At 40.9% G+C, this 17,910-nt stretch overlaps 1 protein-coding gene across 1 annotated transcript; it reads left to right on the top strand.

The window, feature by feature from the left end:
* The first annotated feature begins 632 nt into the window (after positions 1–632).
* Positions 633–17,739, top strand: LOC111219488 (rho-related GTP-binding protein RhoA-D). The gene is made up of 5 exons (XM_022742175.1): positions 633–748; positions 8,417–8,574; positions 11,825–11,945; positions 12,368–12,498; positions 14,482–17,739. Exons 2-5 carry the CDS (start codon positions 8,419–8,421, stop codon positions 14,653–14,655), a joined length of 582 nt encoding a protein of 193 aa, XP_022597896.1. The 5' UTR covers positions 633–748; positions 8,417–8,418; the 3' UTR covers positions 14,656–17,739.
* Positions 17,740–17,910: the final 171 nt, after the last annotated feature.

Below are 17,910 nucleotides of genomic sequence, written 5' to 3'. Positions count from 1 at the left end.
TACATGTTTCAGTGCTAAAAAACAGGTCCGTTTCCTGTCCTCTGTGAGTAACTGCTGATTAATTTTCACACTGATGGCCAGTGACACACCACCAAAGCCAAAAGCCTATATAACTCCATTGTAATCCAAAAAGCACCAAAAACACACACATAAGCCACACAATTTCACTGGGTGACATGTTTCTTCCCTACGGTTCCCTGGGAACCGTAATTTATTTTTACCCACACATCCTGACTAAATGTGTATTGATCCGCTGCAGAAAATAGCTCCCGGCAAATACACTGTTTACCCCTCTTTGAGTGATTTTTGTAAAAACAACAATGCCCAGTTAAAAATATTTAGTATAAAAAAAAATAAAAGTATGTATTTGTGAGACATTTAGGGCTGAAAACCACAGACAGGGTAGAGAAGTCATAACATATTGAAAGACTTTTTACAGACTCAGTAAGAAAAATACTAAGTATCACCAGCCGTATCCATCAAGAGCATGCGTGTCCCTTTTTTTTTATTTTGAAAGTCCCAAACGGAAGTAGCAGCCTGTACGCCTCGCTGGGGTTGTCGCTGGTGTCGGTGGGAGGATCTTGCTCTTGCCTGCCCCGGTTTCCAGCACCCTCTCTGTAAAATTAGCGAATACTGCAGCAAGAAGTGAGTGAGTGTGTGTGTATGTGTGTGTGTGTTTGCCGCGATCAAGAGGAAAGAGCAAGCGGGGATTAATATTTATAAAAACCTCTCATCTGGCTGACGACAGGTAATGGTGAAAACAAAGGCTGTAGTTTGACTGAATATTCTTATTTGACACTAATTATAGCTCTATTACTTGGGTGAGAGAACAAGGTGGTGGCTTGTCCTCGTACTAAAATTCGCCTTTTTCCCGCTTAGGTTTAATAGTTTAATCTGTGACGGTGCGGGGATAGATAATGAAGTGTATCCAGTGTGTTTGTGGTGGGCATGGTGTGTTTCTGTACAACTGTTGATAGCTTCATTGCTGGTAGTTTCAAAGTCAAAGCAGCAGATCAGATCCTGTTGGTATGTACAGTCTGTCCAAGTGCTGCGACCTCAATAAGCAACTCCGCATGGCAAATCTCTTAATGAGCCATTTCTATTCCTGGGAACACTTAATTTCCTCGTTATTAAGACTCCCATTTCTCGTAAGGCGTTGCTTGAACTGCCGACTATGATTTACAAGCACAACAAAAAACATGTGGGGGGATGAGATCTGAGAACCTAAGAGAGTTATTTAGGCTTCATTATGTTTAAGAAAGATGTGAATTTGAGTGCTACTTCAGGTATCATTCACGATTTAATATTCACATAAAATGATAATATATTGTGATCATCCTCCTCAATATGCTCAGATTTATTGGAAAGCTAAAATTCATGTGGCATTCCTGCAATATATATTTGTTGATACACTTGTTGACAGCAAAAAAAAGTGCTGAAACAATTACCTGCAATCTATCACAGTTTTTTTTTTTTTTTTTTTTAACACTTTCGAGAATAGAGTAATTGTTTAAGTAATTTATTAAGGAAAAACGACAAATATTTTCTCAGCTCACAGATTCTCAGATAATAGTATTTACTGCTTTTCTCTGATTTGTGTGTTGGTTGGACAAAACAAGATAGATGAGGATTTGAGAAACTGTGATGGACATTCTCAATTATTTTCTGATATTTTTGCATCAATTAGATTAATCAACGACGATTATAGTTTTAGCCATGAAAACTATTTACAAATGTAATTTCATATGCTCAGAATATGCTAGAAATACATTTCATCATTGTGTGCATCTGTGCGTTTGTGCCTTTGTGTCTGCTCTGCTCTGTGTTGTGGCTGTATATAGTAGGTTTGCAACTCATTTCATTATTGATTAATCTGTAGATTATTTTTCAGTTTATAAAACCTCAAAACAACGGGAAATGGGAAATCTTCAAATAACTTGGGTTGTCCGACTGTAAAATTCAAAGATATTCAAAATAATGATAGAAAACTAAAAACAGCAGCAAATTTGATCAGATGAACCCTCTGAATGTTTGGCATTTTCATTTGGAAAATTATCAAAATGATTATCAATATTGAACATTAATTGGCAGCATCCTTGATAATTAATGATTTGTTCTCATGTTTTTTTGGGGGGGCAAAAATGTTCTTCAGGTTTTTATTTTAGTCCGCTATGATAGTAAAGTGAATATTTGGGTTTTGTCCTGCTGGTCAAAGAAGACGAGCATTTTGAACACGTCACCTTGTGCTGTGGGAAATGATAATTGTAATTTTTCACTATTTTCTGACATTTCTCAATTAATTGGTCGATCATTTTTCAAAATAACCATTAGTTGCAGCCCCAGAGTGTAAAGACCTTGTGCTCTCTCCTGGGGGAACAGAAGTGTCCTCTCAGCCAGCCAGTCAGTCCTTCTAGTCTGCTCATGACCTGAATTATTTTAAAAAGTGAGCCATGAGGTGTCAATTCTCTCAAAGCCATGTGCCGTATCCTCTGCCTCTGCCTAAGAGTTCGGTCATCACGCAACTCTAGTCTCTCGTCTTTCCCTGCTCCCTCTCAACAAGCTTTAAGAGCAAGGGGAACCTGTGAGTGTCTTATCTTATTTAGAAGTTCATGGCTGTTTGACAGAAGACGTGGAGGTGACCAGGATGCAGGTCATTCAGCCGATATGGTGATTAGTCAATCTGTAGTTGTGGCACTCTTCCGATAGGCCCAGCCAAAGTGTTAAGGATACCATGACCACATGAATTTACAGAACTCGTTTGATCTTATTCGTTTTTCCTGCCGAGAGGTAAATGAGAACATCAATACCACACTCAGTGACGGTTAGCTTAGCATGAAGATTGGACACAATGGGAAACGGCTAGGTTGTTTATTCCAGACAAAAACAGAAGAGTAAAGATGACAAGTTGCGGTTTCATGCGGAGTTATGTGTCAGACTACCTTCTGGTCAGGGAGCGGTGACTTCCTGGAGTCTTGTTATTGTGAGGTTGCCAGGAAGTCAGCAGACTCTTCTAAATGCTAAGCTAAGCTAACTGGCTAACTGGTTTTACATTTACCATACAGGCATGAGAGTGGTATCTAGATTCTCATCTAAAAAAGCAAGCATTATTATAATATATATATACTATACTATAATAATATATATATATAGTATTATAGTATTTCCTAAGTATGTCCTAAGACAGTCTCTTTTAAATTACTTTTATATTCAGTTAAGAATCTGAAAAAGTCTTTTCTTTGCATGGATAAATAGGTGGTTGTCCTCAAGAGGCCTTAACAGAAAGATCATAGCTGGTTTTATTTCATGGGCTGCCTCAATGTTAGGACATCTGATCATTTCCAGTGGGTGTACCAGTAAAGTCATGACTCAGTGAGACTAAGGAGCTGGTGTGTTTGTTATATACGCCCAAAGAATGTGAGAAGCTGACCTGATCTGCTGTGTATATTCCTGCTGTTGTGTAAGAGAGCTCAGCACTCACATTTCACTTTTATGCACTTGAGTCCCCAGCTTACTACAGTATACTCAGGAATGCCTAAATTATATAAATGCTTGATGTGAAACAGCATTGGATTTTTTTTGGGCAGTCACTGACTGTCTTGATTCTGCATGTGATCTGTTGTCTGTCGCCTCCTGTCAGATTTAGTCAGATAAGATGTTTTTACATTCGGGTTAAGGTGGTGCAGACAGCTGGTGTCGCAGGCTGTCTGCTCTGTCTCAGCCACGGCCTCTGCCAGTTTATGAACTTTGGCCCATTTCTCAGGCAGATTTGCAGAGGTGAGGCAAATTCTTGCATGCTTTCAGAGCTAAGGGCTTCTTTCTTCCTGTTAGCTTGTGTGTCTTAAGGAAAAGAATAGGGAAAAAACACTAATTCCCTCTTAGAAATGAGTTGTGGTTGTGTTGCCGAAGATGCCGGAGAGCATTTTCTATAAAATTCATGTCACTGAAGGATATTAAAAGTCATTTTTTATTCTCTTAGTAAAGTAAGTTTTATGTTGTTCCATGCAGATTCAGAATTCAAAATCCATCCTTGCTTTTATTACTCTGTTAGTTATGAAGCCTTTATCTACAGAGTTCAACTGAGCTCCTTGAAACAAACAAACAAACTAGGGAATTACTTTTCAATATTGATACCAGCTGATCTGTACCTTAGTCTATTGTAGTATATCAAAGAAATAGGTGCAGCCCTGTGAAGCCTGTTGGACGAGCAAAGCAATCCTTCTCGGACTCACTTCCTGTTTTATGTTTGCTAGTTTGCAGAACCTCAGAGCAAGAAAAAAAAAAGTCATTATTATCATTATGTCAGAAACAACAGGCCTGTTATTGGTTGGCAGATTGATGTATTTTCAGCATTTTTGTTGATAATAAACTCATATAAGGATTGAAAGGCAGCTCCACCTCACCGGCCCGGGTCACGCTCTGCTCTGAGCTAACTCTGCTCAGCTTGTTGCATAACTCCTGTTGGCCCCTAAGCCTCAGGAAACCTCCTTAAAGAAAGAGAGAGGTCGTGTGTTCATTAACCAGGGGCATTGCTCAAATAGTTGTAGGAGGAATTGGTGCTTTGCTTTACTATGCATTTTAATGGCCCCAATGTTGTTCTTGGATCAAGTTCATATGTGTCTAAGAGTGTTCACTTTACACTTTGTCCGGGAACACTTACTGCAGAGGCTTCCATACTTTCCTTCTACTAGTTAACTTTTGGTCTGGAACTCACTACTTTTTTCATTATGAATTAATCTGAATTACTTTTACGATTAGGTTTAGTTACTAAAGCACCCAAAAATAGTGAAAAATGTTACAGCTTTCAAGTTTGACATCTTAAATTCACTTATTTTGTCGACCAACAGTTTAAAATCCTAAAGTATTACATTTGTGATGATAACAAATCATCATAATTTACTATATGTGTATATACTAATATGTGTCAACTGACCGTATTGCAACAAAAGTTGAGCCTGGTTGAAATTTTTTGCTGTAACAGCATTACATTCACTGCAACTGTCCCCCTTCAGATGAATGTAGGAGCAGCGTTTTGTTTACACAGAGATAAACTCAGGCTGAACACCTTTAACAATTCTTATTCCAAAGGGTCACGAGCCTAAAAGGTGGAAAACACTGCTTAAAGAATGTGAGGACAGAAATACTAATAGATCATCAATAGAAATAGGCTCCTATCACTGTAATATTATTATATTACACTGTAATATATATATATATATATATATATATATATATATTTGTTCTCTGGCTTCTGTTAAAACTTAGCTTTTATGAAAATAAATACGACCTTGGCTAAAAGACCGGTCAACGGCAGTTCAGTCAGTTCAGTGTTATTCAGTGTTATTTTGTTAACTTTGCTTACAGTACGTCTCTTTGATGTGTCAACCTGCGTGTAACACAGTGTTCCCGTCGCGCAGTTACAGTCGCTCTTCCATCAACCTCAGCACGACTGAAGGCTTTATGAATATGTTGTACCATATCTCCCTGCAGCAGTGGCAACATCTCAGTTGTGTTGTGTAGAATCACAGTGATAGGTAAATGAAAACGTCGGCACCCTGAGCCGATTGATGTTTGTGTGGAACCGACAGAATGATGTCGAGCTGTTTCTGCTTTTGTCGTGGTTTCCAAGAGTTCGCTTAATCTCTCAGTGACACCTTCGCTTTCGTTCAATAGTGTGCAGGGTCAAAGGTGGGCCAGCTGATACTGGCTGATTGCATGTAGGTGGTTCCCATTCACATGTTATATTGAATCAGCGTGAGCTCAGGCTTTGATCTGAATGTGGAGAGGATGAATGGTGGTTGAAGATGAATAGATTTGATCGTGAAATCGTTTGCTGCTGGCAACCACCTAAACTTTCTCTTCAGTATGTTGCTGCCATTAGTTTCCATTAGTGCCTAAATTGAGGGTATCAGTCATGGGTAGCTGGAGTATTCGGCACAGTTCGTGACTATATGGGACATTTTCACGCATAATTTCCCTTTGCCAATGTGTCAAGATGTTCCTTCATCGGCTCCCAATATCACTGCCACCAAGGACAAGCTATGATTGTGGTGTGCAAAGAGAGGGGCTGTGTGCATGTGTGGGTATTGTGTGAGTAAGCATGCGTGCATGTGTTGCGTTGCCTCTGGCAGCCCTCTCTGTGTCCCGGCTCTGCTGAGGCCTGTCCAAACAGAACGGCAGCCAAAAGCTCCTCCCAAGCTTCACAGAACAGGAAGTGGATTGTTTTGTTTCACAGGGTGAGCCTCTGAGGCCGCGGCGCTGCTGTCTCCCACTTGTTTGGCTTTGAACCCATCATCTAGTTCAAGCTATCTCTGGTCCAGTTCTCTGGAAAGCACAAGATACAGTGCAGTTTCTGTGGAGTCAGTATTCATCCCAGTGTCAAACCCATCTGAAGAAGGACAGAGGAAGCGGTCTTTGTTCTCACATATTCCGTTTTTTTGTCTAATAAAATCTCATGAGTAAAAGCATTTGCAGCTGAAGTGTATGATAATTTTTGATCGTCATTTACAGAATACTCAGTCCATTTACCCACTTGTCTTTCCTTACATTTTGAATATGTAGGAATAAAAGAAGTGAGCACACTACCACTATTTGCTGCAGTGTCCTAATTCAAAGTCAGGCCTTTGGCACCTCTTGGCAAATCCTCGTTGCAGCTGTAACACAGTACATTGCACCAGAAGGAGTGGGATTTTGGGCAAAACGCAGAACATATAATTAAATCGTGATCACAATTTCTGCAAGAAGGAGAGAGTAACCAAGATGCTAATAAAACAAGCAAACGCACCCAAAATTTCCAATATGGCTACTGGTTATGCCAAGTCTTAATACCCATGGAAATACAGCTGGGTAATAATTTCCTCTCTTGTGTACATTTTTTTTCTTTTCACTCATTCCAGTGTTTCTTTGCTCACTTTGCATCTCAATCCTGTTCATGGAAACAGTGGAAACAGCATACTGATCAAGCCTATCATTTCAGTGATTAGTTAAGATGACGATTGAGATAATAATTTTGCACATATCCCTCAGCCCTGAGTGGAAGAAATTATTTTTAATGAGCCATTTAGATGAAACCGGTGACGCTAATCCACTGATCTGTTACAGTACCAAATCACTAATAGTTTGACTAATAACTTCAGGCCTCATTCGTGATGATTGTTGGCGGTTTGATGCTACTCGATGAAACGACTGGTGTTGCCATGCATCCAAGCAGAGATTAAAAATGGGCATTAGGGCAGATTCGACTCAGTGTTTTGCCCGCAGCTCTAAAAGATGAATTCCCCCTGATAAGTGGGTGCCCTCGTGAAGAGGATGGCTGTCAAGACTGTCTGGCAGAAAGTAGATGAGGTGAGGAGCCAAATGACTATATGCACAGCTGCTCCCAGGCAGCAGGGCTCCAGCTCATCCATCAGCAGCACTGCTAACTCATCCCCACTCATCCTGCTCCAGCTAAACTAGCCTTCCACTCTGGGGTTATTGCAGAAATCTTTCTTGGTTCACTGTGTTTTTTTGCACAGTGAAATTCTTGCATGTTTTTTGTTTTTTTTTTCCTCTACAACATGCTCGCAACTCTCTAAACCCCATGTGAGAAATTTCACTTTACCACTGGCACAACATATGGGCCGACAGGTTTAGCTCTAATTTTGAGATAATTATGATATTATGCTACTATCAAAGTGTTCCTGAAGAGAACTGAAAAATCATAAACAGAGATCAAAAGCAGAGTGTTTTAGGACACCACTAAGTACTTCACCAGCTGCTCTGATTTCGTGGACACTCTCTTTTGCACACAAGTTGCAGAGGGAAACAAACAGGGTGGAGCAGGAACCTGATAGTACATTACTTCATGTCCCAGCTTGTCTCATCACCCCTCCTCTTTCTCCTCTCTCTCACTCCACTACCTTCCTCCTCCTCCTCCTCCTCCTCCTCCTCCTCCTCCTCCGTCCGTCCTGTAGCTTTGTAGTTTAGACTTGGCACTAGGGATTCAAGGTCTGTGACTGCAGTTGTCTGTGACAACGTGCGGATCACAGAGCACACTCCCTCAGGTGTAGTGTGATGCAGTACTGTCAGTCAGAGATGTCAGAGCGGTTGTTTTGGAGCCGCACAGCATGAGCAGACAAAGTTTTTGCTCAACGTTATGTTTTTGATTTGTCTTGTGATCTTGCGATCTCTACAAATAATTTAAATATCTGTAGTGCAGATGCACAAACAGATGACAAAAGTGTGACTGTGTTGCTCGGCCCATTTGTTCCGCATGACAGATTAAATCTCCCTTAACAGCAAAAAAAAAGTTTCTTTCTCCTCTTGTGGTTCTGCTGATAAATCTGGCTCTCAGCAGCCTTTCTTTCTTTTCTTTTCTTTTTTTTTTGAATGTCTGTTTGTGATGAATCCTTGTAAAGACGTTCTTCTTGTTTCCCGACAGAGATGGCAGCCATTCGGAAGAAGCTGGTGATTGTCGGGGATGGAGCTTGTGGAAAAACATGTCTCCTAATTGTTTTCAGTAAAGATCAGTTTCCTGAAGTCTACGTCCCGACAGTGTTTGAGAACTACATCGCTGATATCGAGGTTGATGGAAAGCAGGTTTGTACATTTGACATCAGGCACATAGAAAGTCCTTCAGTTTGTGTTATAATCCAACAGTGTACTCAAAGTAATATTAGGAAAGTCCCGCCCCTCTTTAGGGAATGTTGCTACCCCTGTCGAGCTTTCTGTTTCTGTTTTTGTTTTTAAAATTAGGAATCCTGTAACAGGGCCCTTGGTGCCTACATTTATCAAGGCTGAAGCTGAAGCTGCATGTCACAAGCAAAAAAAAAAATCAGCATCTTTACCAGTTGGTGATACATGGAGAAGATACAGCGAGAGCATTGGTCTTCTTTTATTGAAGTGTAGAGCTAGGTCTTTCCACTATTATAACTATCATGAGGAATAATGCAAGATCAGACTGTTTTATTCTAACATTGTTTCGCCTCTTAGGTTAGATACTCGAACAAGAAAGAGGTTAGCTTCATACTTGATTGTTTGGATTTTCCAATAAAGAGCAGGACAGAGACGTTAACATTAATCTCACACAGTGGATGTAGTACTGTGAGAGAGGCTTTTTAAAAATATTACCTGTAACCCCATGAAATAATGTAGTATGAAAGGCTCTTTGGAGTGAGATGTAAAGCTACGTTAGGTAACAAATGTAGGTAGTTAAATAGTTAGCCTGACATGCTAACCTTTGTTTGCTAACCTAGAGCACCTTTGTTGTTGTATTTTTGGTTCTGTAAAAGCTAAAAAAAAAAACAGCCTTCCTTTACATTTAACATTTAATTGACAGATTATCGCTCATACTACAGCCCCATGCACACGTCTAAAACATGGAGCAGTCCGAAGCTTGACAGACCTGCCATGCTAGTGATTGGATCATCACTGTTTGGGGGCAGGGTTCGGTCAGTTACATGTGCTCTGCCCGAAGTCGCTCCCTCGTTCACTGACTCACTTCTTTTGATGTAACAACCTCAGTGGTTCACTGTAGTAAGTGTTAAACTGAGAAGTGGGACACTTATTAATCATCATCGCTCACAGGTGTAGAGTCTTGTTCCACCGTGGGATTTTGTGTGGGCACTATTGACCTTATGTGGCCCATTGATTTCTGCAGTTTGTTCCATTTCTAGTTTTGTTTTGTAACTACCAACGTCACAACTGCCAGATGTATTAAACTCAAGTTGAAAGTCTCAGAGAGGGGAACACACATCCACAACAAGCAGGCTACCTCCGCATGTGTGGCAGTGGTGCATTAGCTTGATGTTTCTGTGGTGAAAAACTGCAAGAACATTGATCCATAGCTTATCAGAAAACGGATCATGCAGGTTGCTGTTAATTACAACTATATTCGCATTTGTCACAATCACCCAATCACCTGCTGATTTTTGCTTTGTTGGTCTGGAAGCTGATTTATAAATATGTATCATCCAACTATACATAATATATATTTTTATTGATAAAACATGAAGAAGTCTGTGTCTTAAAAACTGGACTGTGTGTAATAGTTTTGAACGGCCAGATGCAGACAACGCATTGGCGATGTGAGTCAGAGCACCTTCTTATTCCTGAAGCGCATCATTTCAAATATAATACATAAATTTCACACTCAGAATTTGGACACATATATAGACGCACAGATAAAATGGTAGAGGGTAAATAAAGTGCGTTGTATAACAAATAGGGAGTGGTTTCAGACAGAGACAGAGTTATTAAACCAACTACATTTAAGTCTGACTCCCGAGGGTGCCTGACGTCTTGCATTTGAGTCGCAGGGAGTTGCCAGCGATGGTCGGGTCTGAGCTGCAGATGGTTTGTTATGTCAAAGGGTTTTGTTCTCTTGAGCTGACCACCGCTGCAGGATCACCACTTGGCAAAACAGGAAATGACTCTACTTCCTAGCTTCCTGTTCAGACAGGGAACAGGGATGTCTCCTGGCAATCCCCCTCCTTCCCTCAGGACCCTTCTCCTGCCCGATAAACGTCTCTCATTTCCTGTCCTGGTAGCACTAAGTTGGGGGGAAGCAAGGAGGGGTCAACCGTTGTGTTCTGGACAGGAAATATAAACTTGGGGTTTCAAGTAGGACATCGGTCCAGGGGACAAAGATATGACTGTCGGCTTCTTTGGTTATTCCCCCCTCCAACTCTCTAGAGGAAGGCTGTCCCATAAGAATTAGAACATTATACAACCAGCTGGATTAGATTGGTGATCTCAGCCCCTTAATTAGAGTTTTTACCCCCCTTGAAGGTAAAAGACTTTCTCTTTTCCCCCACCTTCAGTGAATTGAGCAGTTTCTAAAAATAGCATTTTTTTTCCCTCTTTCTTTTCCTCCCCAAAGTCTGCAGTTTTACACAAGTCCAGTGGGAACATGACTGCTCCGGTTGCTCATGCAGCCTCAACAGTGTGCAGCCACCTCCCACCCTCTCTGCCTCTGCAAACTTCTATTTTTGGGATAGTTGACTGATGCATGTTCCCGTTGTGGGCATACCATAATCTATTGTCATGCAGTAGTTCCAGTATTCAAAAGTTTGCAGAAGTTTTTCTCCCCCCTGAACACAGTGAGTCAGCTCAAGAGCGGAGTCGAGCGAAAGCTGGCTGCTAATGCCTGTACAGGGACAGAAGGTATCTGGTTTGATGCTCACTAATCTCCCACTTTCCCTAATTGAATTAATCAGTGGTGTGATGGGATGAGGCCAGTCCCCAAGTTCATTACCACAAAACTGGCAACATAACAGACTCATGAAGCTCTGATTAGGTCAGAGCTTCAGCGGTGATAAGAAGCAAATATCTGTACACTGAGTTTCTCACACACAAGGAAAGCAGCTTAAGTAAAACATACAAATCATATGTTATTGTCAAAATGGAAGGTATGTCTGGCCAGAGGAGAAAAATGCCCCCCAGGTTAATTGATCTAAACATCATTTACTTCCTGGTGTTTAAAGCATTGCCCTTTGGGAAAATTACTGCCTCAAGGTTCATACATCATCTTCCAACTAGTCACAGCTCTCAGTGGATAAGGAAAGAAATGTCATCACTAATGATGTCGTGACTGGTTAAGTGTTTGTCTATTCATCTGGAACAGTGAGCAACATTACATTAGCTCTGGGTAAACAGCTGATTTTTATATTGGCCCTGAAGGCAGGGTTCTGTTACAAAACTGTTGAAAATGACACGAATGATTCAATCATGGAGAGAGTAAGGAGTAAAAACCAAGAATTATACACATTCATTTGCCATATACATATATATATATATTTGTGTGTGTATTTTCCATGTTTTACATAGTGTTTCTTTTGCGTTGTCCCAGGTGGAGCTGGCACTGTGGGATACCGCAGGCCAAGAGGACTACGACAGGCTGAGGCCTCTCTCTTACCCCGACACAGATGTCATCCTCATGTGCTTCTCCATCGACAGCCCTGACAGTTTAGGTAAGGAGCCACAGGCATACAGTAGCCTGTTTTAAAATGTTTCATTTGTATAACCTTTACTTACACATCTAAATTTGATAAACCTAGCTAAGATGGCAGCAGCACAGAGAGTTTACAGCCTGTGGTAGATACACAGTATGACAGACTGTAAAAAACCCTAACTTAAACTGTATAAAAGTGATATTTTGTTGCCATAGAATCAAGGCAGTTCATATTAGCTAAGCATGCTGTTTGTTAAATGCCTTAATGGACTTGATGGGAAGCAGGATTAGTGCAGCTAAAAACATCTTTGCCTCGAGCAGTCTGCAGAGCAATCCATCATGTGAAGTGTTCCACAGGGTGACTCTGCACTGCCTGTCCCCTTTTTATAGTCACCCTCCCTCTTGAGCATTTCAGCTGACTTCTCTTCTCTCCCGGGACAGAAAATATTCCTGAGAAGTGGACGCCTGAGGTGAAGCACTTCTGTCCCAATGTTCCCATCATCCTGGTGGGGAACAAGAAGGACCTGAGGAACGATGAGCACACACGGAGAGAGCTGGCCAAGATGAAGCAGGTACGAAATCATCTGGAGGTCAATGAACTCTGGAGTGGGGTAATCAGGAGCAAGTAGGCACCTCTTCAATACTCAGGGACCAGACGCCTGAGAAAAAATATGCAGGGGTGAAACATATCATGAGGCTCAATGTGTGAGTTTCCTTCTGAATTATTAATGCCCATATTCATGACCTTTTAAATATGACTTTGGTAGGTGTCGAGACCCGAAGCAGCACTGTGTAGGAGGTGGAAGATGTTGCCTTCAGTTACTTGTGAGACAAAAAAAAAAAACAACTCACAAATCACTGCAGTCATTTGCAAACACTGCTTCCATGCACAACAGTAGACCTGCCCCATTCATATTACAAACATCTACCAGGAATGTGCGCTTGCTTATATTACATTGGCTGATGCAGTGCATTGACGGATTACGTTGCATTATGTTGTGGCAGAAGTTGACCCAGGTTCAGCTTTTTTGCCAGACCGCTCTACTTTTTTTTTTTTTTTTTTTTTTTTTTCCCCCAACCCCTACTGTGGTTTCATTGCAGTGAATGAGGGAGCTGTGCCTTTGTCTTTTCCATGCAGTGCTATTGTCTGTCTGAACTGGGCCTTATGTTTAGACGTGTACAGTTGTCAAACATAAAGAAAAAAAAAAAGAGAGATGATACAATTCTCCAACATTTTGCCAGATGGGAGGGATTTTCAATCTGTGCGACATGCAACACCCTTAGACTCTCAATTTGGAAGATGACACTACAAACCTTTTGATGGGATGGGGTAAAAACAGGAAGAAGTTAGGAAAGGGATCTCTCCTCCAGGACAGACAGACATGCAATAGATGCTGTGTATGAAGAGTTACAATATAGAAATTACAATATAGAGAAGCAAAATATTCAATATTCAATATTAGGCACATAAAGTGCAAACATAAATAAAAATATGGATCATCGAGGATTTAAAGGAATTAATTTAAAATTAGTTAAAAATGAAATAGAACATAGATAGAAATGAAAGCCCTTACGATCTCCATTTAAAAAGCCATGTTTTTGTGCCATTGAAAGTTATCTTGCTTACGCAGTCTGAAAAGGCTGTCACTGGCCTTTCAGTCATACTACAATGACAGCAGCATATTGGTTTACTGTGTCGCAGAATAGCACGTCGTGCCTCTACGGCCCACTCTCTGTCTGTCTCCAGGTCCAGCTCATAATAGGAACATGTTGACAAAGCTCTCCAGCTCTTTCAGACGCCACTGTCAGCTTTTCCTTTTTGTAGAAATCAGGAACTGTTGTGACAAAGAGTAGCACTAAGTCATCAGTTCAAGCTTTTCAGATGTACGTGGTCAACAGACGTTGTGGGCTCGACATGTTCAAGCCATGATGTTGCTGGTAGGGTTTATTAAGTAGTCTTCCTGAGGCTCTGATTCCAAGTTTTCATCTGTTTGATAGTCGTTTCGGGACGGTGTAGAAACACAGGTACATCAAATTCGGCTTACTTGGTTTTAGAAGGGACTGTACAAAAATGATTGTGGTGGGGAGTTGAACTGAACATTACGTTTAAGGCTCCAACTAACAGTTACTTTCATTATCGATTAATCTGCTGATTATTTTCTCTAGGAACTATTTAGCCAATAAAATGTAAAAAAAATAAAATAAAATAAAAAATACAAACCGCCAAGTTGCACAATGGAAATACAGTTAGCAACTGAATATTCCTGTCATTCTTTATTTTTGAGCCAAAAGCTGTCACTGTCACTTTGTATGACACATCTTACTTTACCGCTGCTATCTGTTTTGGTTTTCTGCAAATTATAAGGTTTAATATAACTACATTGAATATTTTCAGACCAATAAAAGGTCAAAACATCACTAAATTTGGCAGAATTATAAAAGCCAAATGTGGTACTAAATGAAGAGCCGTTTAATATAATAATCCCCGATAATCCTTCATCTTTTTTGAATGCTCCCCTCACTGCTAATAATTTTCTCAATGTCTAACCACGCAGGAGCCGGTGAAGACAGAAGAAGGCAGAGACATGGCCGGCAGGATCAGTGCTTTCGGCTACTTGGAGTGCTCTGCCAAGACCAAGGACGGCGTGCGGGAAGTGTTCGAGATGGCCACTAGAGCGGCGCTGCAGGTCCGCAAGCGCAAGAAGAGAAGCGGCTGCGCACTGCTGTGAGCTGTTCAAACACCGTAAAATCAACTGACCAACAGGAAGAAAAACAAAACACATGAAAAAGGACTGACCTTTTACCAAATGGCATCTTCGTACTGTATCTCGAATTCCACGATAACAGGCAGACAGATGAAATGAACGCAAACACACCTAATACAGGAAAATGGACTTTGTCATTATTACAGCTGTGGTTAGAAATTGATGTTTAAAGTTCCTTGTTGATTTTGCATTTTTTTTCCGAAAGCTGTCTATACACATAGAATGTTTTCCAACTTGTTTTTTCTTTATATTTGTAATGTAATGAGGCAGTGATAGATGCACATATTTGTATGCAACATTGTTCTTCACAAGCTCGGGCGAGCAACATCCTTTCTTAGCTTGTATAAAGTCTTCATGAATAAGGTCTTGTCCAAACTGTCCAGACTGTCACGTTAGTATCAGTTCTGTTTATCATGGTAGCAGTCATGATAGAAAGTGAAAGTTGATATCTTTTGACCATAAGCGCTAGTGCCTTTTTTTTTTCTTTTTTTCTGTGAAGTTTGTACGTCACCATCTACTTCTCATGTTTGTCAGCTAGTTAACATTTCAGCTGAGGGCCTCTCCATTGTACTGTAGCTCATTTTACATGGTGATGTCATTGTGAAACCCAAGCAAAGCCATAACTAAGGCTTTCAGTGCCGTTGACAACTCATCAAGCACAACAAATGGTTGCTTGTGTCATTTTTTTTTTTTGTCAGCGTTCCCTCGACATTCTCCATTTCCAGTCCACTCACACCGAGGATAAAGACGGTAGCTGTCTCTGTAATGTGATGACGGTCAACGAAGTAGTGAGTTCCCGAACTTCTGTATGAGATCTGATTATTCGCATGCATCCCCTCATAACTTGTTGCTTATCTGTGCAGTGGACCTTGATGTCGGGATGAGAACCGGCCAATTGAGACACAAGCCAATATGACTCAACTATGCACAATAGCTGTTAGGAGCAACAGGGAAATGACACAGCTGAAACAGGAATCACATGGAGGCAAAGGTCTGGTGAAACCTCCCTTGTTTGTTTATTGCGGGTGAGCGAGTTCAGCTCTTCATCTGCTACAATGCAAAGGAGCCGGTCACGCCCACTGTAGGAATCTGTGTGTTGGACGGGTCGGCCCAGTCATGGAGCTGATGTCTTGTTAGAGCTGTTAGCCTGTTGCGTGTGGATGATTCCAGTCGGATGACATTCTTTACATGTTTTAGTGGAGCTGAGTTGTGTGTGAGGAGTTTGTCCCCCCTCCTCCCGGTGCCTTCTCTGGTCTGGTGTGCCTTTGGTTGTTCTCTCCCAGACCAGATAGACCAGCTGCACTATGCCAACCTGATACTGACTGACGAGGTCCAAGAGTGACCTTTCTGAAATGTGTCACAAAGCTCAGATGTTTGGATGGCTTGAAAAATAGCAAAAAATGTAATTAGTTTGCTGAAGTGTATTCCCTCACAACATAAATTTTATGTATTAATATCTTTAAATGCAGTGTCATCTTTATTATCTTGGCAGGTGAGCTTGATTGCGCCAATTTACATCATGCAGTTTTGCATTGAGAGGGAATCATGGGAAAATTACAAAACTTGTAACATTACATATCTCACCAGAATCACTGGGAAAACATCTGTCTGCAGCCAGAGAGATGCTCTTTGATGTTTCAGAGTTGGCTATTGCTGTTAGTTTTCAGAAATCAACTGCGGCTAGATGGAAATCGGGCTCATTGGTCTGTCTTGATTTTGATCAGTGTTTTGATCAGACCTCCGTTTCCTGGCAAATGAAGCATTTGATATTTTATGTCGCAAGTCAAAGGAGCAGAAGATCGTTAAGGGGCTTACACTGAACTACACTTGTTGCAGCTTTTGCTCCCGTCTCCTCTCAGAACATTCGATTGTGAACGTGAACTGAAAATACAACGGCTTGATATAGAACGCTTTAAAAGGCCCCAGCGACTGTCCTCAGGCACAGACTCTTCACTGCATTCCTTTTCTCCGCCTCTGTTGCTCTTTCATGTACTGCACATTCCCTTGGTTGCATGTTGCTGTCAGTGAGGAGGAGGGCGGATGTTGATATGTGTGTGGCTAAACAATATCTTTGATGTTGCATGAAACCTCTGTACAATGCCAGGATGGGAACCAAACCTACTGGCTGGCAAGGTCTTTATCTATTATAATGTAATGCATCTTTATTACCCTCTATTGGCCAAGCACATATGCTTTAACTGAGTGATCCAGTGGAAGAGCTAAAACTTATAGAATTAGTTGTATTTTCCACGGCTCAGCTGAGGTGTAGATGTGAATATTTTTTTTGTTTTTTGTTTTTGAAGAGGAAGAAGAGAGGGGGGCATTGATTACAATCACACACAAGCACCATATTAATGTTGTTACCTCAACTCTTTGTAGGGCGGACGCTATGTTTTAACTCTGGACCTTATGCATTATTGTGGACAACAAATAGCACACACACACACACACTAATAAGTTAAGATTAAACAGATTCATATCCTTTACGACTAAATGTTTCTAGCAATGAAAACAAAAGCCTTGAGTTATGCGCTTCACAGTTGTGGCATGATGTTCAAATTCTTGGGAATTAGAGGTCGGCACAGATAATCGAATAACTTTCACAGCTGGAAGCGCAACATGATGATGAAAGCATTCCCCTAGAGCGGCAGAGGTTCTAGTGTTGAACATATCACAAAGAGCATGTACTATACAGCTGTTAATGTGTATGCAGATAATATTGCGCTATATCAAAAGTTGTCCTTATGATGTTGATGCATGCATGAGATAACCATGGGTCTTACAACAAATAGCACACACATACAGGCACACACACACACGCACACACGCACACATGCACACACGCAGCACATGTCTTCGGGAACAGCTTCTGCTCAGTGTTGTGTAACTTTTTCTTTCTCTGGAAGTATTTGAAATTATAAAGGATCCAGATTTCTATAAAAGCTCATTGTAATAATGCTTTGTAAACAGAAAAGTGTTGTAGTGAATGTTTGATCTGAAGTGAACATGAACATTGTTATTAATAAACTATTTTTGAGACAAGACCGACTCGCCATCCCTGGTCGATTCTTGTAGAAAACTACAGACATCAGATGTGGTTTCCAGCCACTAGAAGGTGATGATTCATCAATGGGAGGGTTAGTCAGTTAGTCAGACAGTGTGCAATACAATGTGGTTCTTAAATTAAACAGTTTATTTATTCAGTCCGCCACTGCTATC

Source organism: Seriola dumerili, unplaced genomic scaffold, assembly GCF_002260705.1.
Source record: "Seriola dumerili isolate Sdu_G_001 unplaced genomic scaffold, Sdu_1.0 BDQW01000066.1, whole genome shotgun sequence".
Lineage (NCBI taxonomy): Eukaryota > Metazoa > Chordata > Actinopteri > Carangiformes > Carangidae > Seriola > Seriola dumerili.
Note: the sequence above shows the minus strand (reverse complement) of the source record. Positions and strands in the feature narration are given on the sequence as shown.

Coding starts and splice junctions, on each gene's coding strand:
- LOC111219488 (XM_022742175.1), top strand. CDS start 8,419: ATGGCAGCCATTCGGAAGAAGCTGGTGATTGTCGGGGATGGAGCTTGT. Junction 11,946..12,367: donor CGACAGCCCTGACAGTTTAG/GTAAGGAGCCAC, acceptor CTCCCGGGACAG/AAAATATTCCTGAGAAGTGG. Junction 12,499..14,481: donor AGCTGGCCAAGATGAAGCAG/GTACGAAATCAT, acceptor CTAACCACGCAG/GAGCCGGTGAAGACAGAAGA.